The sequence below is a fragment of the Poecilia mexicana genome, unplaced genomic scaffold, assembly GCF_051168715.1.
Source record: "Poecilia mexicana isolate PSO_F unplaced genomic scaffold, ASM5116871v1 scaffold_18, whole genome shotgun sequence".
Taxonomy (NCBI): domain Eukaryota; kingdom Metazoa; phylum Chordata; class Actinopteri; order Cyprinodontiformes; family Poeciliidae; genus Poecilia; species Poecilia mexicana.
In genome coordinates, this window is record NW_028263387.1 from 18,106,268 (window position 1) to 18,133,698 (window position 27,431).

General features: G+C 39.5%; 1 protein-coding gene across 3 annotated transcripts in view; it reads right to left on the reverse strand.

Annotated features, from left to right (window-relative positions):
• The window catches only part of pcxb (pyruvate carboxylase b), a 381,625-nt gene that overhangs the window by 285,317 nt on the left and 68,877 nt on the right, over positions 1 to 27,431 (reverse strand). For all 3 annotated transcript variants that reach the window (XM_088016052.1, XM_088016053.1, XM_088016054.1), the window contains exon 10: positions 25,132 to 25,250. In XM_088016052.1, coding sequence (XP_087872178.1) covers positions 25,132 to 25,250 — 119 coding nt within the window. The remainder of the gene's footprint in view (positions 1 to 25,131; positions 25,251 to 27,431) is intronic.

A 27,431-nucleotide genomic window follows, 5' to 3' on the forward strand; every position in this document is an offset into this window, starting at 1 on the left:
CTAGAGAGAGATATGGTTACAGAACGACCAAGAGGGAACTAGGAACAGTTTGAAGATGGAGAGCTAGCTACACAGAGAAAGAGAGCTAATAAGACAAGTGTGGAGAGGGCTAGCTTGAAAGAACTAGCGAGAGATGGAGAGAAAGCTAGAAAGATGGATGAAGAACTAACTAGAGATCTAGAAAGTTAGTTAAGTAGAGCTAGAATGATGGGAGAACAAGCTAGATAGAGGAGATAGAGATGGGAGATGTATAAAGAGCTAGCAAGGAAGAGCAAGATGGAGAGCCAGCTAAAGGGAGCTATGGAGCATTAGAGCTAGACAGAGAGCTACAGATAGAGCTAGCTAAAGAGGCAAAGCTAGATAGAGAGCCAGAGATGGAGCTCGCTAGAGAAAAGTAAAGCTAGCTATAGAGAGACGGAGCTAGCTAGAGAAAAGTAAAGCTAGCTGTAGAGATAGAGCTTGCTAGAGAAAAGTAAAGCTAGCTGTAGAGATGGAGCTCGCTAGAGAAAAGTAAAGCTAGCTATAGAGAGATAGAGCTAGCTAGAGAAAAGTAAAGCTAGCTATAGAGAGACAGAGCTAGCTAGAGAAAAGTAAAGCTAGCTATAGAGAGACAGAGCTAGCTAGAGAAAAGTAAAGCTAGCTATAGAGAGATAGAGTTAGCTAGAGAGAGTTGCATAGACAGCTAGAAAGATAAAGAGCTAGCTAGATGGAGGGATAGAGCTAGAGATGGAGTTAGCTAGAGAATGGTAAAGGTAGTTAAAGAGAGATGAAGCTATTTAGGGGGAGATAGAAAAGCCCATTGAAAAAGCTTGACAGAGAATTAGACAGCAAGCTAGACAGAGAGAGGACAAGATAGAGAGACAACTTCTGAAGCAAACTGGTTGATTACATTTTGGGGCATTAAAGGGAAGAGACCCAAACACAAATGTGCTTCACACTTTTAAATTATTCCTTGTACATAAATTTGGAATTTAAGCAGCTCATTTGTTGAAATCAGAATTACAAACCGTGTTGATGCAAAGTCAAAATAAAATACAAGTTTGTGGCTATGGCATGACAATGTACAAAAGTTCAAGGTGCATTAATGTTCAAAATGCCCATCAACACAAAAAAGTAAACATTTTCCCAAATTTCAATATCTTCAAAATGAAACAAACCAAAAGAATCGTGTTAGGCTTGTGAAAGTGATGAAGCAACAGAATCAAACATAAGACACTACAGAAAAGAAAAGACTGTCTAATCCCAAGCCCAGATAATGGAAAAGTATGTCATTATCTGCAGAAGCTTCCTACATTCATTGCCTTTTCCTTCATCTCCTTTCCCATTCTCCCAATCTTTCATCTTCAGTCTCAACCCACCTCCCATACGTGGTCAAGAAATGCAAAACATTTCTTCCTTTTAAAGTAAATACTTGACTTTTTAACTGCAAAGACAGCTTAGTGCGAGTCAACACAAGGTCAGCGCGAGTTTCTTCTACTCTGCATTTATGTAACTCACGGTTGCACAAGTTGTCTGCAAGAAATATGTTTTTATCAAAGATGCCTTGAAGGCAAGTGGTCAAAATGCAGTCTTGGCTAAAACTTGTGTAGCTAAGCCTATAAAACATGTAAAATACAAATGCAAGCGAACAACCCGAGTGGTTTTTACAGAGATGTGTCAAAAAGCCAACACCTCATTAAATATTTAGTATTTTTCAAAAGGAAAGGTTTTGTTGACGTCGTTTTCGGAGTTCGCCCATAATTGGTGGTACAGGGTGAACTGGACTAGACAGTATGGCTGAAAAACATTATGATAAGCATTTTATATCAGTCACTAGATAATTATTGGTTAGTTTTTGTTTTAAATATCTGAAATACTTCCAGACCAGTGGCTTAAAATTTTCTGTTTTATCCACAGTTTTATATGCTATACGAGGCTCTGTGGCAAAACCTTAAACTGCTGCTGTGCCAGTTACTCAGATAGTTGCTAGGTAACCACAGAGTGAGGAATTAGTTGTTGCTAGGTAACCACAGAGTGAGGAATTAGTTGTTGCTAGGTAACCACAGAGTGAGCAAGTTAGTTAATGCCACCAATCTTGTTTTGCTGACTATCAGACGTATAATCTATTGATATTGATCTCAATATATATCACAATACATATTATTGATTTATTGTCCAACCCTATCACAAATGAGAAATGTATAAGATTAGAGGAAAATATGTCCGTCTAAAAGCCCAACAAATTACATGTGTTAAAATATTCAGAACACTGAATGTCAACTCTGTTGTCCAAAGAAACTTTCTGTGAAGTAAGAAACGTAAATGCAACTGGGGCCCAACAAGAGAGATGCAGATAACCTGCGTATAAAGAAAGAAGCAGCATCGATGAATAGCAAAGAGAATGAACAAACAAGAAATCAACAGGGAGGGCCAGAAGAATGGGACTGGAAAGCGAAAAAGAACCCACAGAGGAAAAAAGACAGACTTAGGGAAGTATGAAGGACAGATGGAAAGCAAATAAAGACAGCAGAGGCAGCCGTCTTGTGTGAATTTCATAAGACGTCTTTAGACAGCAAACAAAACCAAAAAAAGGAGCGATGGCAGAAGCAAAGAACAGAGAAGAAGGCAGCGATACGAGGTAAGGAGGAATCGTGTAACACGGATGAGCATTTGAGATCAGAAATAAGTGTTTATATGCAGGAAGCTAAAAAATAAGAGGCAAAGACAAAAAGGGCAAAGAGAAAATAGACACTGATCCAAGTGAACGTGACGGGATTTTGTTTTCATCACATACATTACAAAGATGGGGAAGCAGTTTGACATAAGTGAAACGGGAAAGGGCATAAGGGCAATGAGGGGTGGAGAGGAGGCTGAAACGTTGGCCCAGGGGACATCCACACACACAAAACACAATCTATCCGATTAGATTCCCTTCCCTTTTTCAGCTCATTTTCTCAAGCCTCACTATTGGCCTATTAATTAAATCTAGCTTTTCTTGTTATGAAGCAGATGGAGGAGTGAGGAGAGGAATGCAAAAACCACCAGAAGGCGACGAGGACAGGGAAGAGAAAGGCCAAAAGGGGAGAGAGACGGTGCATGCTAATCAGGAGAGGGAGGATGGACAGAAGGAGACCAAGAACAAGAGGGATAATGTACAACGGGGACAGAAATCCAGCATTTCTCCCAGCACTGCACAGCGTAAAGACCATGCACTGCTGACGTTCAACCCATTTATCTTACAGCTCATAATTTGTGTGCACCAGACTGGTGGAGATAATCAGCACCACAGGCCGGCCTTTCTTCTCACAGCATCACTGCAGCTGCTTCACAGATTCAGGCTGGCCACAACGCAAAGTCCTAAACCACATGAAGCATCAGCCGAAACTCAACTTTTCCACTAAAACAGGAAGTCCTAGAGTCGCATCAATGACAAGGATTACTAAATGACCACTAAAGCCTGGTTCACACGGCGCGATTTTAAAATTCACCGCTGATTTTCAAAACCACAAAACCAAATAAAAAACGATAGTACTGATTTCCCTCAAATTTGAGAAAAAATCCTGTAAAGACCCAATGTATCATACGTGAATTTAGAGTAAACACGGCTGACAACGTAGAAGCAATAGTGATAGTTTGAGCTTACTTTAAGCGATAAATGATGCAGTCCAAGACAATCCAACATGCTGAATATTCCTGATTGTAGATCCGAGCGGTTCCGACGTTCTCCCGACCCGATCAGTCGTAACACGTCACACACAGCAGGTTGATCGGTTACGATTATTGGGAGCAACAATCTTAGAATGCCGAACGTTCTAAGATTGACGGGAGGAAAAATATTGGAGCGAAAAATCGTGCCGTGAACTGGGCTTAAAGTAAATTAAGCTACAGTTTTCAGAGCACATTTTGGACACCAGAACTGCTTTAAAAGAACTCTAGTTTGAACAGAAAGTATGATTCTTTTGGGCAGATGTGAATGTGAAATTGAACTCTGATGGCTGGCTGAGCTGTACATGTTTCTTCTTTATCTTCTGTTATGCAAGAGGCAACACTTGGTGATAAGTTTTAGGATTTGTTAAATTAGAAAGAGCCTAATAACCCCAATCCTAAAATAAAACTGCTCGTTTGTTTCTTTGTTCAGTTTACTGGCTGTTTACTGGCTCTACCACAAAAAAACCCCCCAAAAACACATTTAAGTTTGTGGTTTTACTGCAACCAAATGTAGTTCGAGAGTTTCTCTCTTACGGGGATCTTATTTTTACAAAAGCTTCCATTTGACTTGATCCATATTTAATTTTGTGGGACTGCAGGTGAAGTTTTCTTCTGCGAAATCTGAATTTATAAACTATAGATGCAGTTTCTATCAAGGTTAGGTTTAAAAAAAACTGGTTCATGGTATAAAAAATATAGATGACATTAAAAGTTAAACTTGTACAGTAAGAGGTGGATTTATGTTCGCAGGCTGTTTGACTTTTCCTTCAACTTCTGACGATGCATCACAGAATGTTTCAAGGCCCTCCTGGGATCTGATGTGTGCAAAATACCCCATAAGGTCTGGACTGATGTCTAAAATTGATTCACTTATATGTGTCTCTCTAAACTCTACACAGGTTGATAAAACTTTCACCTTCTGTCTGTCAACGTCCTCAAACTGAGATCAGATTTGGGTTCAGTCCAAACTCTGTGTCAGTGATACGGTTCACACAGACGGGCAAAATCTACATCCATCAAACAGAGTCGACAAACATCTGAATGCAGATGTAGATTTCTATCAAAGTTAAAACAAATTTAAATAACTTTTTTAAAAAGTGTAACAAAAGACGTTCCGGTGACTCAACTAGCTTTTTAAATAGAATTGAATGATGTCTATGGAGGAAATTTTCTGCTATAATTCGGGAGGACACATTTTTAGTCTGAAACCAGGTTTTCATGTCTTTTGTACTCAGAACTTCTGCTGTCTTTCAAATATCCACTGTGTTTTTTCAAACCTTTCTCCTCACGCTCAAAACTCGTCTCTGCTCGGATTAAATTTCCACTTGCAAACCTCTGAAACACTTTCTGCTCGTGTTTGGAACAGGAAAGCACCGTTGCCTGGCAACCTCTCAGCCAATAGAAAGAGTGTTTAATTGGGTGCGTTTGTTTCCTTTTGGTGTCTGTGTGGCTACTATTGATTGTAGCAACCTGCGCCACCCACTGGCTGTAGGGGGAAACAACAACCTCAGCTTTCTGCTCTGTTACACTAAATCCACCAAGAGTGCTACTGATCGCCAACAGTGCTACTGATCGCTAAGAGCTACTGATCGCCAACAGTGCTACTGATCGCCAACAGTGCTACTGATCGCCAACAGTGCTACCGATCGCCAACAGTGCTACCGATCGCTAACAGTGCTACCGATCGCTAACAGCTACCGATCGCTAACAGCTACCGATGGCTAACAGCTACTGATTGCTAACAGCTACCGATTGCTAACAGTGCTACTGATCGCTAACAGTGCTACTGATCGCTAACAGCTACCGATTGCTAACAGCTACCGATTGCTAACAGCTACTGATGGCTAACAGTTACTGATGGCTAACAGCTACTGATGGCTAACAGCTACTGATGGCTAACAGTGCTACTGATGGCTAACAGTGCTACTGATCGCTAACAGTGCTACTGATCGCTAACAGTGCTACTGATCGCTAACAGTGCTACTGATCGCTAACAGTGCTACTGATCGCTAACAGTGCTTGTCTAGTGCCATCATTACACATCAAAATGTTGGCTGATGTTTCATTTACTATGTTTAAAAAGAAAGTCTAAAAACATGGGCTTTTAGTGTTTTTTTTTAGGCGCTCAGTGTTTCGGCTGTGTTCCAGTTTTCCGAAAGTGTGTTCCAGATTTGTGGTGCATAAAACCTGAATGCTGCTTCTCCATGTTTGGAGGTTCTGGGGATGCAGACCAGCCAGAAGGTTGCCACATTTGGAAGCGAATGTTTGCAGATGAATTTATTTCCGGAGAATTTAAAGTAAAAAAAAAAAAAAAAAAAAAGTCGTATACACCACTGCACAGGACGTCAATTCAGTGTTACAAATTCAATGTTCAAACAAAAGTCTGAGTCTGGGACTGTGTTTCTTCCAAACAATTCACCAGAGCTCACCAAAACTGGAAAAACAGAGTCAATTTCAGCTGCAACACTCAACCTGCCTTGTATCAACTGTTCAGGATTGTGGTGTGATTTATTTACACATTTGAGCCCCCTGCTACCAATTGAGCATCATTTAAATGCCACAGCCTACCTGAGGATTTCTGCTCACCATTTCAATCCCTTTATGACAGCAGCGCATCATCCTCCGATGGCCGTTTCTAGCAGAATGAAGCAGCTTGTCACAACGCTCATATCGTCCCCAACTGCTTTCTTCAACGTGACGGAGAGCTTTAACGACCTCCATCACCAGATCTCAACCCAACAGAGAACCTCTGGACATTTTTACAGGTTTTTATCCTATAAGCATTAAAATGTTCCAAGTCATAATTCAGCAATTTCACCTTAGCCAACAGAGGAGCTAAAAAGAAACTAAATGCAAACAAATAGAGTCCTGATTAAACACTAGTTAAGTCCAGTCACCTAGAAAATTGCACAAAGGAAAGATTACCCAATAGCCCCATGCAACAGAAAATTCACATGTAGCTAATGATGCATTACTGTCCCCCATCTCACATGATGGAAAAGCACAAGAAGAAAATGGCATTTTCGACACAAATACACACAACAAGAAACAAAGCAGTGAGTCAGGCAGCAGTGCAGAAAACACACAATATGAGTTTAAGACGAGATGAATGAAAATCACAGTAAAACTAACATTTAGCATCAAATATATGCAATAAATATTAGGGAAGCAGCAGCAGAATGAAGAACACCAGATTTAATAAAACAAACTGGACAAAAGAAGAATGAAAATTAAGAGCCAGTAATACTAAAGAGCCATAATTTACCAAAAAAAAAAAAAAAATACCAGCTTGATTATTCAGGGTCAACCAAAGGTATTTGGAAAATTCATTTTAAAATCTTCTTCATACTCCATAATGACACATTGTTTGTGAACCACAGGGCATCAAACCTTTCGCACATGATGGCTCCTAAAGAACAATAAAACACTAAAAATCTTGAAAAGATGCTCTCAAACGAGGGACGTCTCTTTTATTGCAACAAGAAAATGGCTGAAAGTGGAAGAATTAAAGCTGCATGAGCATCAACCACCTGTTCTTGTAAAAATGATTTAGCTGTTTGTGCTAATTTGTGGAGCTAAAATATTGATGAGCCCTGAATCATTCATTAGTATATTTAACCCTCTGAGACCAAAGTTTAAAATCTCCACCTGGATATTTTTGCTTATTTTAATTGTACACAGTTCTTTAAATGTCCTGAGAGTAAATATATATTTGCCCGTTTATCCATCACAACCAGAACTTTCAATATCTAGCAAGTTATTTTCTCAGTTTTCCGTCTATTAAAAGAGCGCTCCTCAGATTAATTTCACTCCCTGCTACAGCGAAGGTGGTATTACAGTAATAACCCAAAATTCGCTGGAAAGTGCAACGTCTTCCGTTTCAGAAATCAATGGAATCTTTCAGATAGCGCAACTTGTGGCGAAATTACGGTACTGCACCGATATGTTTGTCTTGCAGGGTTAAAATTATAGCAACACAAACTAAAGTCTTTGCTTCACAAACAGAGCACAGACATTTGGCACCAATTTTGTTTGATTTGAAGAAGGTGGGGGGGTCAAATTCAAATACTTAGTTGGACGACTTTCCGTTTACGACTTCGCCTTTGTTTCGAGCAGTGGATCCCTGCCCATTCGCAGTTCTGCTCAGTAGTGGTGGATTTTTCTTAAGCTGAAAGAAATGCACCTGAAGAAGCCGACGCACCAAACGGCAACGCTATCTGGCTGGCAGCCAATCCAGGAGCAGCATTTACTTTACTTGGCACTGATTGGCTGTTCCCACAAGCCCACAGATAAGATAAGTGCTAAAATTGACATGTTTGGTTTGTGACCTATTAAAATGGGCACTTGTAGCAGTTTTTATTTAATTAGTTTATCTTGGTTCCCTTACTCCACTTAAATAATTCTATAACCTCCTGCAGTTCTGCTCAGTTATATATCCTAACACATAAAACGCCAGGGTTGATAAAAAGGATTTCTTTTCACATCGACTGAAACGCGATCTGTTCTGTAGCCTCATAATAAATCACCATGACATTCCAACAGGTAACCGACTGCATGTCAGACAACACAGAGCAGCATTATGGCTTCTTTTACATCTGTCTGACGGAGATTTCATCTGTCATTTCACCCCATTATATTCCACTCACAGCTTTATGACTAACAGGCTGATGAATCATTTGAATGCATGCACTGGAGCTTGGCACTCTCTGCTCGTTAGCACGTGGGAGTGACAAGCCAACTATGTTGACAAGACAAATACAACCTGTGATTGGCTGGTTCAAAGAGACAAAAATTCAAGCACCCACTTAAAAGCTTCAGTGGGTCGAATCTACAGCATGTTATGCAAAGTCAATCAAATCCCTGGCGGCTCATGACCGCGCAATTAAACCAGAAAACAAACTGACAACTTCATCGGTCTCGAGTCAGAAGACGAAGCAGCTTTAGCCGGTTCTCTCCAGGAAAATGTCAGGGTTCAGGTTGAGATGCAATTCTCAGGTAATTTGGTGCTTCAAATATTCTCAAACATCTCAAAAAAGAAAAAAATACCCAAGGCGCCGTCGAAGGAAAGTGTTTCTGTGCATTTATCAACCTAATACCTGATTTCCACAGTGCTGCCGTGACAACTGTCCCTTTAAAACACATTGATAAGTTGTTTGTTGCTTCAGCCTACAGGCCAATGGGGCAGCAGTGAGAAACTCTAAAAAGTCAGCTGCACTAACATAAACATGCTAAAGCTATCATCCACCACGGGATAAAATTTGTTATTGCACATCAACTTGTACGGTTTCACTTCAGCCTCCTGGCGGCGTTCAGTTTGTCACCTGATGCCGAGATCGACTCAAAACCTTTCGTTGCACCGCTGCTCTAGCAAAGCACGAACAGTTCAGAAACAATATCAAATGGGAAAAAAGTTATAACTGATTAAGTCGTGTTTTAGATTGATCTTGAAAGCTCACGGCTGCACAGTGAACCCATTAATTTTTTACAGCAGACAGCCGCTCCCCTCTCTTGCAGGCACTGCGTACCCCCGCTAAATCTTTTAGGGGTAGCAGTGCCCCGCCGTACCCCCTTACTTCCACCCCTGGGAGCAACCTTTTGAAATGAATGTCTCGAAGGGTAAGCATTTTCTTTCTGCATAGGTTCACAAATTGGATATTTGTTGAGGTAAGGGTCGGGTTATTATCTACAGGCCACAGCTCGCTTTTACAGTGAATTTTGATGTGTTTTATAATTAAAATTTTTCATTTACCAATTAATTCAGCCTCATTGTTTATACTTTAAGAATGAGAGTAATTTCTGATTCTCACCTTCTTGCAGCTCATCACCTTTCACTACTTTATACAAATTCCTCACGACTATTTGTGATTGCCAACCTCTTACTCCATTCTAAACGAGGAATTGGGCTGAATTCAATCTGTAAATAGAGGAATATTTGTAGCCAACAGCAAGAAAGTTCAATGTAGAAACCAACAAATTTATCTTTGTTTAAATAGAAAACCAAATCATGATGCCTTCAAACGTTACGTTTACCTGCAAACACACGACCGAAATTTCATGCTGCCATGGAGATAATAATGGTTCACTGTTGCCTCAAGGCAACTGTGCAATTATCTGTATTAGCAAGCAGCCGCCTCATGGCAACAGTTGCACTCCAACAAGTTTGCATTATTTATTTAGACAACAAATTCAAAACTAAAAAATAAAATTTATTCAGCGATGGGTGTGGAAATATTTTCCCAGTCATACAAAAAAGCCAGGAAGTCATGTTGCAGATTTATCCGAGGCACGAAATGCAAATGTTTCCATTAGTCTGAAGAGTTTGAACATATATAGTGAAAGGAAAATTAAAGCATTTTTTGTTTCCTGATCTTCAAGAACTGCATTTTTTTAAGCAGATCCAGACAGGTGTGTTAAAGCCTCTGAAGAAAAAAAATGTTTAGAAATTTCTAATAAATGGTTTCATGGTTTGTATTTGGAAATTAAATTTAAAAATATTTTGATAATCCAATAGGGAAATTAAATGTACTTCATCCCAGAGTTGTTGTAGATGCTGGTGGCTCAGGAAAAGAAGAATCTCCTGTAGCAGTCTGTAACAGCACATCTAGAGAGGCTTCTGACTAAAAACTAAAAACAAACCGACAGTCTGACAGAGTGATGTTTATTTTATGAATAATCACACAATCACTGCTGATAAGAGATTTATGGAGTTTTCATAACTCTTCCTGGTACTGGCTTTACCTTACATTTAGAAAACTAAAACCTGGACTGAAACATTCTGCAGTGTTTCCACCACAGATTTTATGATCTGGGAGACGTTTAGTCCAGAGTCTGCAACTCCAGAATCAAAAAGCTGAATAACCTCCGTATGTCTGCAAAAGCATAAAGCAGAGATAAACTGTAGTGCTAAAGTGGTTTCCATTGTAAATATTGATGCATAATAAAGCAACTCTGGTACTCAACCATTAAGATAAACAAGAGTTTTTAGAGAGTCTATTAAATTTCAGCTATTCGTGGGTTATTGTGGTCGATAAATCCTGTAAATACTGGAGGAAACTGCATGATGTACCGCCTCCTTTACTTTATTTCAAGAGGACATTCATCTAAATAAACGTCAGACAAGCTGATTTTATCATTTAAACTCTAGAACCCAATGGCGCCAAGACATTAATCTGGGAACCAACAATATGCATATTCGCTCCAATTCCACCCTGTTTTTATAGTTAGTATGTAGTTTTGTGTATTTATATTTGAAAAATCTGCTTCAAAGTAAAATTCCTGGCTTGTGTTTCTAAAATATCTCCTGCACCAGAGCACAAGGGCCGTCACTGATTAACACGACCGTTTAGGGTGGAGACTCCTCAACCAATTTGTTTAGTATTGGTACCGGACAACAGAGGATATTTTTTATATACAGAAGATCAGCCACAGATGAATGGAGTACACAGATGTGCACAATGATCCTCCCAGAGCGATTCGGCGGTGGGTAAACCTGCTGTGCTCTTCACAGCCCCAATAAGCAGACCAGTTTCTTTTACATTAGCTTTTCCCACCAATCATTTCTCATCTGAATGCAGGCAGTAAAGCTTCCACCTCCGGTCCAGACGGACGTCTTGTTTATCGACTCATGCAACTTATTTTAGGCTTCGGTGAATTGGACGTGCAGGACATCTCAGTAATTCAGAGCTCGACAATTTATTTTTGACTCCAAGATGAAACCAACACGCAGACCTTCAGTTTGAGTTACCGCCATTGGTTGACCATAACTCCACAGCCGAATACTTCAACATATCATGAGACGTTTGATGTACAGGTCCGCAAAGCCCTGAAAACCACTTCCATCCCCTAATGTACATCTGTCCCGGGGCCAGGACATGACTCATTCTGATATTTAATCCTTCGGTTTTTTCAATCTGTGATGCGATTTAAAGCCACGGGATCCCCAAGCCTGTGAATAAGACATTAAAAAGGAAGCCAAGGGGGATTACCGGATGAAATGTATGAAAATTACATTTTAATTTATCACGTGGGATATGGTAATTCATGCAAATTGAAGATTTAATTAATTCTGGTCTTGGGTTTATCTGGTTTCTGTCCTTTATGGATGTGCAGCCTGATGACGTTCAGACATTGAAAGGTTAGTGGTGCAAATTAATTATTTATTATTATTATTATTATTATTGGACATTTGCCTACAAGCTTAAATTGATTAGACAACAGATGCAATCTGTAACGTTTCAATGACAGATTGACATTTTGATCAGTTGGCCATTGAATTAAAGGTATGAATATACATACAACATACCGTTCACTGTTAATTTAACTGAACAGGTCATGTCATCATACGAAATAAGAAATTGTTGCCACTTTGTTGATATGTCGTTGTATAAAACCAGTTCTGACTGGAGTAAGTCGTCTTTTCCCTGCTCAACTTTACGTTTCCATCAATGACCAGTCCTCAAAGTCTGAATACAAAGGAGAGAACCAGAAGTCTGGCATTTTCCTTGCTTAAACAAATGCAGTTTTGTTTCTGACGCCACAGGATTTTGAGCTAAATCTCTAGAGTTTCAGAAAACAAAAAATGATTTTAAAAACTTTTGCCACAAATGAAAAACATAAACTTTTGTGCAGTTTGCAAGGACACTTAGAGCAAAGCCAGCTGCAGGTTGTACATCGCCGCAGTGTGAGAGAAACCTTGCATCTAAAAAAAAAAAAAATTCTCAGGAAATAAAAACTAAATTTACTTTCACATTTAAATTCCTGCTGTTTTTCAAACCTTTAAGCTCTTTTTGATACTTAATACTGAAAATTTGTCAATAAAACTTGAGAAGTGATAAACGGAGCCGATTTTATAGAAAAACTTTAGATTTTTGGCAAACATTGACAACATTCAGCTGTTAACCTAAAGCTACTTATTACCACCAAAACCTGTGAACCAAATGCCAAAAGAAGGTTCTGGAAAAGCTTCTGTTCATGGTTTTATTTTCACCTGTGATTGAAATCAAAGCAACCCTTTCTTTTGTCTTAAAACTCCTTCATGTTTTGCTACAAGCAAAACAAAAAAACGTCTCTGGAGTTGGGAGCTGTGAAAACACGAGCGAGATACACCAGCCCTCATTCTTATTCATGTGCTTACCTCTCAATCATTCACTGTACGCTCCGCCGCACAATTATAATCACCTTAAAATTATTTCATGACGTGCTCATAAACCCAAACAAAACTCCTGAGGGTGCACACACACACACACACACACACACACACTCAAGACTGACACGCCCAAACCGAACAACAAACTCCGACTCGGTTGTGTACCTCTGTGTTTTCCAGACGTATGCTAAATTTACAAACAATGCACACTGTAACCTAGTGCCTGAGATAATTATCGACTCTCTCCAAGCCTGAGGGAATCCATGCATGTCATCTCAACGACTTGGCAGCTTTTCTTGTCAAAGATCATCTCACAGACGCAGACAAACGGCATGTGGCCACAGGAGAGGCTGTGTTTAGTTTACTGCTACATGTGTTTCCTGGCCGCACCTCAGGGGACACAAACGGACGGGATTATCGAGCGGATTGAGATAAGAGCGCCGGAAAAATCCATAAAATATAACAATCAAGATCCATGGAGAGAGAGCGAGCGGAAAGGAGGACAAATACAGTAGAGGAGAGGAGAGAAATGAAAATGATTTTCTTTAACAGAAGGTGGAGAAGAAAAGGAGGATACGAGGAAAGCCAGATTGAGCACATTAGCCAGGAACAAACGTGAAATAATCCTGATTGGGACGCTCCCTGGAGCTTTAAACCGGCTTCACACACACAGTACGAGAGTAAAAGGGCTTTGCGAAACTCAAGTGGGGAGAAGAAAGAGTGATAAATGCTGATGTGGCCGCAAAATCTTTAACATCTTCTCCAACAGATAAAATATACAGCCGACGGAGAGCTGGAGACGCTTTATCAACATTTAAATAGTGAGAAATGAAAGGAAGACAGAGGAGGAAGGAAGAAATACTGCAGGAGATGAAATACATTTCAAGATTAAACTGAAGAAATTAATGATGGGAAAAGAGCCTTACTGTGCATGATGATCACCGTGAAACGCATTAAAGCAGAAAAACTGCATATTCACACATATCTAATCGATGGAGATGTCCAAATGTGAGCTCGTTTATTCTCTTCCCGCTCTGCTTGGATTCACTTCGTTTAAATTTCTGTTTCTACAACTTATTTTTGTTTGTGTTAGACTTTCGGTCAATTAACCCCAGGCATTGTTTCCGTCATTCTCAATCCACCTCCGTCACTTCTTTCAGCCTGAGGAAGATGGAGCGCGGTCGTTTAACACCAATTAGCAAATCCAAACTATTTAGCAAACAGGTGCAGCTAAAACATTTTCATTAAAAACCTGATGGGTCGACGCCTGCACAGACTCTGAACAGGAGTAAAATGCGACACGTTTTCTCAAGCGCATGAAATCAAGAGCAACAAAGTCAAAATTAATGGTTTTAATGAAGCTGCACAATAAATCACGAATATATCTTCATTGCCAGGCTCCTTCAGCCAGCTGGAACCAGTCTGCCCAGTAGAAACCCACAGAGTCAAAGATGCTTAAAATCACAGAAAGTTGGGGGAAAAAAGAGTAAAAAAAGATTTATTAGAACTTGATAATGACCATCTCAGAACTAGACACGCTGAAAAGCAGCAACTGGTCAAAGCTAGACGGAATTATCTAACTATATTTATACTTTACAGCAGTTTAATGTTTGCAAAAACTTTGTGAAATCCATTGAGATTCTTGAAAACTCAGCATCATTCATTGACTCATTTGGAGAGCCTGGTTGTTGGTAGACATTGGTCTGGAGATAAACCATTTGAAGATATAAAAAAATGTGGCCCATAGCCTTTAATGCTCTTTTAAAGGTAAAGCTCCCAGTATTGATTCTGTGCAGTGGATCTTCAAAGTTCAGAGGGGATTTGGTACAAAAGCCGCTCAGAAACGATTAAAACCCCAAAATAACTGAGAACACCTCTAAAAACGCCTATTTTATTGGTTCAAACACCAAACGCACCTTGGTAAGTGTTAATACTTACAGTGGCAGCTGTCTCTTCCTGTGGGTGATCAGCCAATCAGCTCCAGGAAAATGAACGGCGCTCCTGGATTGGCTGCTTAGCAAACACCAGCCAAAGGTGTGTGATGTAGCAATATGACGAGATATTTCAGCTTCACAAGCTGCTCTTTGTTTTTAAATGTTTAAACTGGCTGAACAAAAAAAAATATTAAAATTGAAAACACTGAGTAAGCAGAAATTAAAGATTAATTTGGATTTAATTTCAACAGGAAAGTCCACAAATTGTTAACCTTCAGCCTTGATAAAATTCACTATTCAATTCTCTGCAAACGGCACCAGAACGGTTCCACTAAATTCAGAAGGTCCTTATTTTGCAGTTTGCTTTAGTTTCCCAAAACCTGATAAAATTACCAATCTTTTCAACAGAACTACTAAAATTTGACTTATTCTTCTGGTTTCTGAAGATCTAAAGAATGATCTAGATTAAAACGTTTACTTGTAATTACAATCGCAGGTGGAGAGATGAGGGTCTCTACCTGCAGCCTTTTCTGCTTCCATTTTATAACAATCAGGTTCCTAGTTAGAAGCCTGAAAAGACCCAGGTGACTTTTCCTCAGTGGACGAAGTAAAACGCACCCACAGCTTTAATCTAATGGTTAAACTGGGACAATGTTTAGACACCAGTCATGTTTCGATAAATTCACACACTGGCTCTGTAAACTCTGTAAAACTGTTGAGAAGGTTTGCAAATAATGAGCACACAGCAGAAGTTGTAGATTAGTTTTAAATCTCTAGAAAGACTCAGTGAAGAGTTGCACTACTTCAAAGAGGTTTTCCTCATGACATTTGTCCCCAAGATGTGCATCCTCCCACTCAGACCCAGATTCAAAAGGCAACATTTCCTTCCTTTGTTGCCTGATCCACAAAAAGACCAACAATTTACTTTGCCATCTTGATTCTGATGCACACAGCTCAGCAGTAGCCTGGAGGAATAATTACACCACTTTAGGATCTAAAGGACTCCTGACCACCAATCTACCAATTGTCCAATGTCCCATGACAGAATCAGGCTTGCACACACACTCACACTAGCTCAGGGCTCAATCCAGCAGCGAGAAGCACACACAGCACACAAAAGAAAAGATCATTTACAGACAAATTGCAGACAAATTGAACCTTGAGAGAGAAGAGGTTCAAAGGCAGAGCTGGAGCTGAATGCAGAGGCTGTCTCTCCATTTTGCAAACACTTAAAACATTAGAGTCTCTCTCACACACGCAGGGTTTGCTTTTCAGAATAAAAATGTCTATCTTGACTAATCTCACTTTATATCTGCAGCAAAAAAAAAATAGACTGCTACTTTTTTGTGGAAATTCAGAGATGTAGAGGAAACTATAATCAACATTATTTAGCACCATTACAAAAGCTAGCATTGACGGTTTTCCTCCACTTCGTTCTTGGGAGAACAGCCAATCAGAGCCAAGGAAAATGAACGGCGCTCCTGGATTGGCTGCTTTGCAAACACCAGCTGTGTGACGTAGCATTGCTACGAAATTTTTCAGTTTCCCAAGCTGTATATTCTTAAGAATACTTTAAATTTTCTGTGAAATATATAGATTTACGTTCCACAAAAACATCCAACAATCCTGAGCGCCAACACTTGTAAATCACTATGTATGATTCGTTCATCTTTTTTTTTCTACTTCACTAAAGTTCATCTGAATAATGAGACCGACTCCTTCTCGACTTTGAATTAGTCAAATATACATCTGTTACTAAACGGTGTGGAAATGACTTGGGATCAAGGAACTGACTGATTTATTTTCCAAAACATCAATAAAAGTTGCCATAAAGTCCTCTAAATGAGGCACTGTGTGTGAAAAGCACCTACGTCATAGCATAGCCTTCCAATTAGAAACACTTTTGGACCCAGGATTATTCAAAAAACTATAAAATCTGCCATAAGGGAAGTAAAACCCAGCAATGAGGTGAAAGGACAAAGCACAGCATTTGAACAAGCAAAGTTTCAATGCAGTCAGCAGCATGGGCTGTCGTTTGTGAGCATAAATTTCCTTCCTTTTGTCAGCTATAAGCTGCAACAGCATACTTATACTCTGTGCCTCAGTTTATAACTTCAGTTTTTGTCACACTATGTCATTTGCCACGTTAGTGAATTGCGGGCAAACAGGGTCATTTCAAAAAGCTCAAATCTGTGGATAAAGTGTCGGTTTAAGTCTAACAGACCATTTGCTTCTACAATGAATAAACCACCATAAAATATTCACTGTATTAACTACAATTGGAGCTGCAGAGTTTGATACCCTTACTTTTGTCTTGGTTGATCATTATGTCAGGCGCTGATGTCTGAAGTCAGCGTTTAAAAACTGACAGCGCTTTTTCAGCTTTGTTTCTTGCCGCCTTGTGTCACTTGTGGACATGAAAATGAACATAATTTTGAGCTAGGAGCCTCAAAACTGCTGAAGAGAAGAGGCTTTAAAATGAGAGCCACAAGAAGCAGTGACAACTTTGATGGTTTTTCACGGCTATAAGGGGGAAAAAACACTGCCTCATCAAACTACCAGCCCTTTGGAAAACCTTGAAAAGTGACAGGTTTGAAAGAAATACGGTGAGAAGGTGGAGGACAAGCTGCCACCAAAATAGTCTGCAAAAGGGCAGGCAGGGGAGTGGGAACTAGATGGGAATGTAAATGTCAATCCTTAATAAAGATACTGCTTGGAGTAGCAGACCATATCATCAAATATTTCCTGATACAGTAAGCAACTTGCAGAGTAAAAGATTAACACGTTGAAAGAAAAGGGAAATTAATGTTGTAGTTCCACAGACTATCAGCTTTAAGATGTGTAAACTCAGTGATCAAAATATCTTAACATACATCTAGTGAGATGAGCTGCAAAACAAATAAAGCAATCTTCTTAAAATAGTTTTTGTTGAACAGCATTAAAGCCACTACATATTGAGACAGAAATCTGCTGCTTAATCCAAAACTGCAAGAACAGGAACAGAGTTCTTTCTGATCCGGACATTTCATATTTCACAAGAAGTGCAAAGGACAAACCAGACAAGTCCTTCAAATCTGGGGAAAAGAAGGAAAAGAGCATTCGTTGTGAGGCAAAATCTGATGTGACGTATTTGGAGTTTAAATGCAGCTTTCAAAGGACGCAGCACCTGAATTTGGACACATCCTCAGTGTGAGGTTTAGCTGTTAAAGGGTTAATGACATGGAGTAAATCTGTACTATATGGGGGAATTTCTCTGCCGTAATTCGTGATAAAGCCAGGATTTAATGTCTTTGGTTTTCTAAACTTCTAATACTTACGCTTACATTTTCAGTTTAACAGCAGGACTTCATGTATATCCTTAAATCTCATAATGCTTTTCTGCTCACGCTTGTTACAAAAGAGTACCGTCGCCTGGCAACCTCTCAGCCAATAGAAAGAAAGAGTTATACTGGGTGCGTTTGTTTCCTTCTAGTGGGCGTGCCTGTGTGGCTACTATCGATTGTAGAAAATGTAATAAGTATTAAAAATTTAGGGAACAAAAAAAACATGAAATCTTGCTTTCAGAGTGAAAATATCTGCTCTCATAATACTGCTGCACTAAAATCTAGATGTGTAAACAGATTTGATACAAAAGAGACAAAACTTTCAATGCGAGTCAAAACAAAACATGCAATAATTTACACATCTTTATGTTCCTGAATCATCTTTATGTTCCAATATTTGATTCCCCACTGGTGTGTTTGTGTGGGGTAAAAAAAAAGTAACTTAACAAAGCAAAAAAAATTTTTTTGGACTTTAGTACAGGGAAAAAAACTTAAATTTTTCTCCAAATAGATTCCAGCATTAATTATACAAATGTGACATTTCTCTGTAAATGTCTCAAAATCTGTCATCTGAATGTCTTTAGAGTGAAGACACACTGAAACTGTGTTTTTGTCTGCAGCATGTCTTCCTACACACCGCACACAGAGAGCAAATCAAAGCTGTATATTTATATTTCACCTTTGAGCCTCAGAAATTAAGAGCCTTTACAGATGAAGAAATGAAGGAAACCTAATAACACACTTTAAAACATTATTTTGTAATTAAACTAAAACCAGACCAGCCTTTTTGTCAAAACATGGCTTTTCCTAATAGTCTAAAAAAACCACAATAATCAGTGGTATTGTTCAAACTCGCTTCAAAAGCATCGGGTTAGCAGAACTTGGTAAACGATCCACAGTGATTAATACATTAATGGATGGAGGGAAGACGGCCGGAAGATGGTGAAAGAGAGGGCAAGTTCATGGTGGGACAAAGGAAAAATGAGGCACGAGTCAGAGAAGATGAGGCAAAGGTGAGGCAAAGGACGGCAAGAGGAGAGATGAATGAGCAGGGAAACGTTGGAGGGTGAATGTCAATGAGGGAACGACAAAGGTTAGACAGAGAGGGAGGGAGCTGGGGGACCAGCAGAGGGTGGTGGACAGATAGAAAGGAGATGCTGACAGGTCTCAAAGAGCCCGAGAAGGACGGGGAAGGGCTGAAGATAAAGAAATGAATGAATTAATTTGACTGGAGATTGAAGAAAAGTGCTGAAGGGAGCGCTGGCGGAAGAGATGGATGGAGGAGGGGACGGATGGAGAAAGAGAGATGGGGAAAGTTAGGACCAAACGTACACTTCACACCCCTTCAATCAGTCTTTACATAAACATTCAGCTGTTTAACACATCCGATTCGACACTTTACTCGCTTTACAAAAACAAGACAAATGTTTGAGTCATTTAATTGGTTTAAAGGTCATCTATTATGCTTCCTTGAACAGGTTTTTTACACAAAATCATTCTTAAATAGAGATTTTAGGCAGTTTGGCTTTTATTTTGAGCTCCAAACCATTTTAGTGTCTCTTGTCACTAAGTCCAGATAAGCTGCTGCAGGCCACGCCCTCCAACTCACATTTCCCCCTGCATCTGAAAATGGCTACAAGCAAAGGCACAATTATACAACCGTATATGTATGAAAAGCAGAAGTGGAGCCTCCTGCACAACCAACAAGAATGCGGCAAGTGGTTTCTGGATGCTACATCAAAAAAAAAAAAAAACACTTGTCTTTCCCAGCAGGCATTGTACAACGCACACAGCGGTAAAACAAGCTGACCAAATGTACTGGTTCCTAGGTAACGGGCCGAGCTCAGCCAGGGTTGCTAGGTAACGGTACAGTGTACATGGAATGTCACTGAACCAGGAGGTTTTTGAAGTAGCTCATTTTCCAGACACCAAAAATCAACTTGTAGCTAAAACAAAAAACAAAAAAAAAACCACAAATGGGTGTTTTTCCTTTTCTTTTTTAAACGCTTGGGTTGTTTTTATAAGAAATAAAAAAATAATATCCTTTAACAGAATTTTTGTTCATACTGAGAAAGTTGCTTGACACAGCAATGAAGAAAAAATGGGTCAGGAGGAAGTTTGAGATTTAAAGAATCTCCCTCCAGCATTAAACCATTCAGACCAAAGCTTGGAGACTCAAATGTGATTTGATTCATATTGGTTGAAAAAACCAGATAAGAGACTCATTCCCTCTGGGGAACAGGTGGTGAAATAACTACATTGATCCTCTTTGCAAATATCACCAAAAATCAGTGTTTAATATCACAATATTCATTAGGTGGTGCTCAACTTTGCCTAGGGGAAAGCCTAAAAGTAGCAATGTGGTGGGCGCTAATGATACCAACTGGTTTAAAGGGCGCAAAGGTCAAATATCAGGGGTGAAAAGTTCAGGATATTAATTAAAGAGCTGGACTCTGGCCATTTTAATTACTTTGTACCCTGGTTCTGTTAACACCACTGCTGCAAACAGAAACAGAGGTACAAAAAAAAGGGCATGGTATTTTATACGTTTTGTCAATCTCTAAGAGCTCAGTAGTTCTATATTTTAATATTTTAAGAAAGTAATGACACATTCTGCCTAGTATGTGTTTCAGCGTAGTAGCTTCTGCAGCTACATACAGAAAAGATTTTAATTTAAGGTCATACTTTAAGAGGGGATTAAGATCTGATTAAAGAAACATTGGAAGGAGAAGGAGGGAGAGAGAGAGAGAGAGAGAAAGAGAGAGAGAGAATACTGCAGCAAATGAAAAATGTTGAATACCAACCAACCAATCAGAAGAAAAAGAAATGTAAAAATTTACAACAAAAGATTTCCCTCTTTTTGAAATATCACTGACAAATCTCAACAGCACGAAAACAAGAACGGATGTCTTCAGACAGCAGAGAATGAGCGCAGCTGAGTGGAAACAAAGCTCCAGCAATAATGGGCATAACGTTCGATGCAGATTCCACTTTTGTCACTTTCTCCCAGCTCTAATAGCCGTCTCTCTACTTCTCCTGTAAAGCGACAAATTTCTCCCAACAAACCGTAGACGGAGGGACAAACCTTCCCTCCCTTGGCTTGAAATGAAAACCTATTTTGACAGCTACAACTCCAATCGTACTGCCATATCGTGTGGGAAGCTGAGCAAATTTCACTAACGACTGCACTGCTGCCAGTGTCAATGACCCTCCGTGATAGACTGAAAAATGGCTGCAAAAGAGTCGCGTTTAAAAGGGACTTTGAGTCGGAGCTCAGATGGTGAGAGCAGTACACCTCTAGACATGATTGGTCGGGTTTACGTTCGTGTTGTGACCGCTGGATCCTCCAGAAAAGGTTTATTACAGCTGAGGAACAAGAGGAACAAGCTTGTTTTGGGTTTTCATCATCATTATGCTGCAGCCAGCTGGATAGATAGATTTGAGCTAAAACAAAAAAACACAAAACAACCTGACTCAAAAACCAAACATCTTACCCAAAGTTTGAAACCAATTTCAGTAAAAATAAGTAGAAAATTGATGCTGACGTTTTATAACTTGAGCTGCACACTGTGTTGAATCGCAATCAAAAAGCACTGCTTGGATGAAATGTTAGATAAGCTAGTGTGCTGCGAGTGCCATGTACTTATTTTGTTCCTCCAACAACATTTGGCCAGATACGCGCTGCATCTCAGTAATTTAACTCAAGATGTTAAATTGTAACAGTTCAAGAATCAATTTCATGCACTGAGCTTGAAAATCAGTCACAGAAACCACACTGCTTCCAGACCAGTGGGAAGTTTCCACAGTTCGTGATGATTTGGGGAGTCTGTTCATTTGATGGTGTTTTCTTTCCCCCATTGTGTTTTATAAAGAACAAGTCAGAGCATTTAATTGTCCTCATTTATTATGTTCATTTTACTATTATTTTACCCACAAGTCTCTTTAGATAAACATTCTTCCAAGTGAGATCCGGCCAATTATTGTGTTCACATTGTACAGTATACAAAATAATTAAAACATACAAAACATTTTAAAATTCACTTAAATGCAAATAAAATATTCTTTTTAAAGTCAACGGCTGGATGACATGGCTAAAAAATGCATCACAATGTGAGCATTACATATCAGTCAATATTGATAATTGATTAGTTGTTTTTTTTGTTGCTTGTTTTAAATATCTGAAGTATTACCAAATTGGAGGAATGACTTTTTCTCTTTTCTCCAGTTTTCAATCCACGCCGGGTTTTTTTTTTTTATATTACTTGTAAGCAGTTATGATGCAGAGGTGAAACCTTACACTCCTGTTGCGCAAGTTACGCAACAGGTTGCTAGGTAACCAAAGACTTACTTAGTTGTTGCTAGGTAACCAAAGAGTTACTTAGTTGTTTCTTGGTAACCAAAGAGTTACTTATTTGTTGCTAGGTAACCAAAGAGTTACTTATTTGTTGCTAGGTAACCAAAGAGTTACTTAGTTGTTGCTAGGTGACCCAATAGTTACTTAGTTGTTGCTAGGTAACCCAATAGTTACTTAGTTGTTGCTAGGTAACCTAAGAGTGAGTTAGTTTTTGCTAGGTAACCAAAGAGTTATTTAGCTGTTGCTCGGTAACCAAAGAGTGAGTGAGTTCGTTGATTCCAATCTTTCTTAGCTGGCCTTAAGAGGCTGAGTAGCTGAAGTCTTTCCTCTGCCTACATCCCCCAGAATGCTGTGCGGTTCTGGATCAGCGTTATTATATTGTTATTGATTTATTGCCCAGCTCTATGTAAGGAAAAGCTAATTTAGAGGATTCAGGAGAGAAATGGATGTGACGAGTTTGGATTGTGTAGCCAGAAACGCATCATATTTATTGCTTTATTGAAAACAATAGTTTTACGGTGTGTGCAGAGTGACAGGAAGATGGCGGCTAAGCCATCATCCCTGTTGCCCAGCGTCTCCCACCCCATGCAGGGGACTCTGACGGCGCTGAGCAGTTCCTTTAGCTGCTGCTGCTGCAGCCACCATGTGGAAAAAAAGACTCAGAAGGTCTCAAACGCCGTCAGACTCCACAACAAAGGCCTTGCAGCTGACCGCTCACACACAGGCTAACACACACTTCCAACACACCTCGGTGGTTTGCTGGGTGCAGGATTTGTCTCGAGTGTAATTTCTGAGGCAACATGTGAAATCGGCAGTGTGGAATATTATTATTACCGTTATTACGGGGGGAAATGTGCAATTTATAATGTGCAATTAGTGTGCATCATGTATTATTCTAAACAGTTTTTATTCTGTTTTTAATTTCTTCCCGCTTGTGGAACTACTAAGTAAAGGAATATTTTATATAAAGCTTAATGCAACATTTTAAACTTGCAAACCACACTTGTCAGTTCAGTTCAGTTTTTTAATTAGAATTTAATTTTTGGATTTATTTTTGTTTTGTTTCAGTTTTAATGTTTCCAGATTCAAAACAGTTTTTGTTTTTATTTGTCTTTTAGTTTCTGATCTGTTGTTTTTACACTTTCAACTTAGTTTGTTTCACATTTGATCCTAATCTGGAAGGAGTGTGTGGGGAAACGATCGACAGCACAGCTGGAGGGTCTCCCAGCTCTCATGCTGCATTCACCAACAATGGGAAGGTGCATTCACTTTGAATTCACTGCATTTATTTGTCTCCTTCGTAAAAACCTTGTTAAATATGTTTCTGTAAATACATTTGGGCTTAAAAGTCACCAATCAACTGCATCGATAAGCAGGAGATCTTCATCTTTTCGTCAAACTGTCACATTTGCATCAAGGCAATCTTTTGATGCAGAAATATCAACTGCAGTTTCTTCTCCATGGAAACAAATTGCTTAATGATGACCAGCGTAAATCCTGAAGGCACAGATGGGTTTTTTGCATATTAAAGCCGAAGTCTGGCATTACTAAGGGTTTCTGCAGGAATCAGTTTATGAATTTTGATGACTAAAATGTACAAGTTTTGAATAAAGTGGAGAAGTTCTGTTTTAATGCCATTGAAAGTAAATATTTATTCGGCTGGAACTGCCATTGACCCATTTCCCGGCTGCTCAGGTTTTACCAACCCGCTACAAAAAGAAATACTGAATTGGTCCCACATGTGGCAGTAATGTATGTTCCTGATGAAAATTCATAAATTCCCCAATGGGCGAGTCCTGCGGAACAACTCAGAACTGCTGAACACTTTTTTGTTTTAAACTAATGAATTTTAATGCAGCTGAGATTCAGTTTTGATGACATTTAAGGCCTTAAATTCAACAAAATCCATTGAATTAATCATTTTTAATGTCCTGAGGAAACCATGTTGGTATTGTCTTTGAAATTGTTTTATTGACTAAACTTTTCTTTGACATGCCATGGTGCCAAGGTGTTTTTCTCAATGTGTAGAAACCCAAACCAGACTTTGACAGAACTGGTTCCAGAACCAGCGCTGCTTTATAACCGGATCCGCTTCGGTGACGTTTGAGTTATAAATTGATTTGCAAACTCTTAATGTGCAATGCTGAGCAAAGATTCGTGAGATAAACTTGAGGCGCTTTATGTGTTTGTGTTTTCATCTTGTGAACCAGCCTGAGACCCATCTGTGTCGTCTGAGCCGAGCAAATCGCACAGATCATCAGCGGAGCACAGAGCTATTTATAACTTCCATTATGCTTCCTGTTGTTTCTCACTCAATCTGACCCCCTGTTTCAGATCTCAGGCCTGTTTGTTCGGCTTCCCAGATCCATAAAATATTTTTCTCTACACTCGTCAGTCCTTTCTTTTGTTCCTATCCTGCACACCTCCTCATTTCTCTCTTTTTGTTCCCGTTTGACGCGCATTATGTTGAGTCTGCTCCCGACTCCGCACCTGCTCTGCACATTCCCCCAGTTTTAAATCACAAATCCTGCAAAGTCCCAGAATGGAAACCTTCCAACCTTGAAGCGGCGTACCTGTCAGGCAGAAAAACGACGCCAACCAGATGCTCATGCAAAATGACAACCGCCACAATTACGCGGCTGCCCGGCAGCATAAAGCCATCCTGGCAAATAAACATCCGCCACTTACTCCGTGATTTCCTCGGTGACCGTGTGTTCGACCTGGAGCCGGGAGTTGACCTCAATGAAGTAGTGTTTTCCATGTTTGTCCACCAGGAACTCCACGGTTCCCGCGTTCTCGTATCCCACCTGCAGGACAAAGACAACAACAAAGCATGACAGTTTTACCGCCGTAAATTGCTCAACTAATACTGTTAGTATTAGCCGTGTAAACAATGAAGAGGCAGCACTCACTCATCTTAATGAACCATGAAACTAAAGGAACAAAAAAAAACTCCACGCTAAGCGAACATCGCCGTATGAAATGGGTAAAGAATGAGCCGAGCGCTTTATTTGTGTAGCGAGAGAAGGCCACTTTTCATCATCTCCATGTAATGACAAATTAGATCATTAATCAAGGAGGAGTAACTGGAATCTCGCCGTCAAAAGGCAATTTCTCCCCCCACCTCTCAGCTCAATAAATGCAATTAGATTCACAATCGAAGGCAGGTACAATAAATACGCAGGGATTCGTCTCGTCGTCCAGGATGGTAATACCTTACTTAATTGATGGGAAGCGATGCGGATGAGGGCCAAAAAAAATATTGCACTTCTGAATCTGCCATACATCATAAAGAGACACCGCTTTATTGAACTACTTCCATTAAAACTTCAACACAATTATTACAGAGCTGCTTGTTTTCAGCATTCATCCTGCAGATTTTAGTCGCCATTTTGATTGGCCATTGCTCCATGTACACAACAAAATATTAGATACTGGCAAAAAATAAATAAATAAAAATAAATTCAGTCCCACAAAAAGTACTGGCAGTAATACACAGTGCTTAATTATGACAAGGAAGGAAAATTAAACTCTTTTCATCCTGGATTATTCTGTATTTGACAATATCCGTCATTCCATCAATGATCTGCTTCCCTGCACTGCCACTGCATGATGCTGCCACCACCATGTTTTATCTCAGGGATAGGTTGTTTACTTTCTGCTCCAAAAAGTTTTGGTTTGATTAGAGCAACGTCTTCCACAAGTTTTCTGGATCTTCTAAATGGCATGTACAAACTATTCACATTTACGATTCATTTTTTGGCTGCTTCCCTGATTCACATCAAATATGTTTCAATAATCACTTTCTCCCATTTTCACACCTGAAAAACAGAACAAATGTTATACATAGGCCTGTCACGATAACAAATTTTGCTGGACGATTAATTGTCTAAAAAAATTATTGCGATAAACGATAATATTGTTTCAAGACCTTTTGACACTGATTTAATGGAAATGACTAATAATGCATGTGATTTCCTGCCATAGATAAATACACTATTTTCAAAAGAACACATAAAACTGGAACTGATAAACTAAATAAACAAAAACAAAAATAAAATGGATTCTTAGTCTCCATTAACAAAAAACGTACTTGAATAAAAACTAAACAACATAAAGCCAGAGTGGAAATAAATACGGCATTCAACCAAAAGAGTTCAGATTATGAAATCTGTATACTATATTGCCCTTCAGTAATCACTAGATTTAAATAAAGAAGATGGGCACATCTGACTACCTAATGCAGTAGTTCATAATACACAATTTTTTGCCCCTATTTTCTCCTTATGGCAATCTTAGATCGTTGGCCGATCTAAGATTGCCGCTGGTGATTTCGTAACCGATCATCCTGCAGTGTGATGTAGATTGTCGTGGCCGCTACGATCTAAATCAGGGGATTTCCCCAACTGGGAGCTTAACTTGAATGTGACAGGTAGCCAATCAGAAAGCGCGGATTCTCCTCCTGCTTTCTGAAGGGAAATTAGGAGGGGAATCCCAAACAGCTGACACGACGCAACCCAAAGTCCAGCAGACATCGGAAATGATATGTGGAAACATTAATGTTTATTCAACATTTCGTGCAAAGAATATAGAAATGACAAGGAGAGGAGTTGGAGCCAAATCGCTACCGCAGTTGATGAACCTGGTAACTTTTCAGCTGTTCTTCGTTAACGTGACATAAACAGGTTATAATGATTTTCAGTCAGTCAGGACTTTACGCTGACTCTAGCCACATGCATAACAGGTAGATTCTAGTAAAGCATTGATTAATGCCTGGTTTTAAAATTAGTTTACTGGACTTGTAGCCATTATTTTGTGCTACAAGTCCAAAATAATGGCTGTGTGGCTGGACACCACACAGCACGATAGAACCGTTATGCCTAGGATTTCTGTCGGCTAATGTGTGGTCTCTCAGGTTTTGAAAATGGGCCGACAACTCGTGTAGTGTGAGCTGGACATTATACTAAGGAAATGAGGAAGGGAGGGTC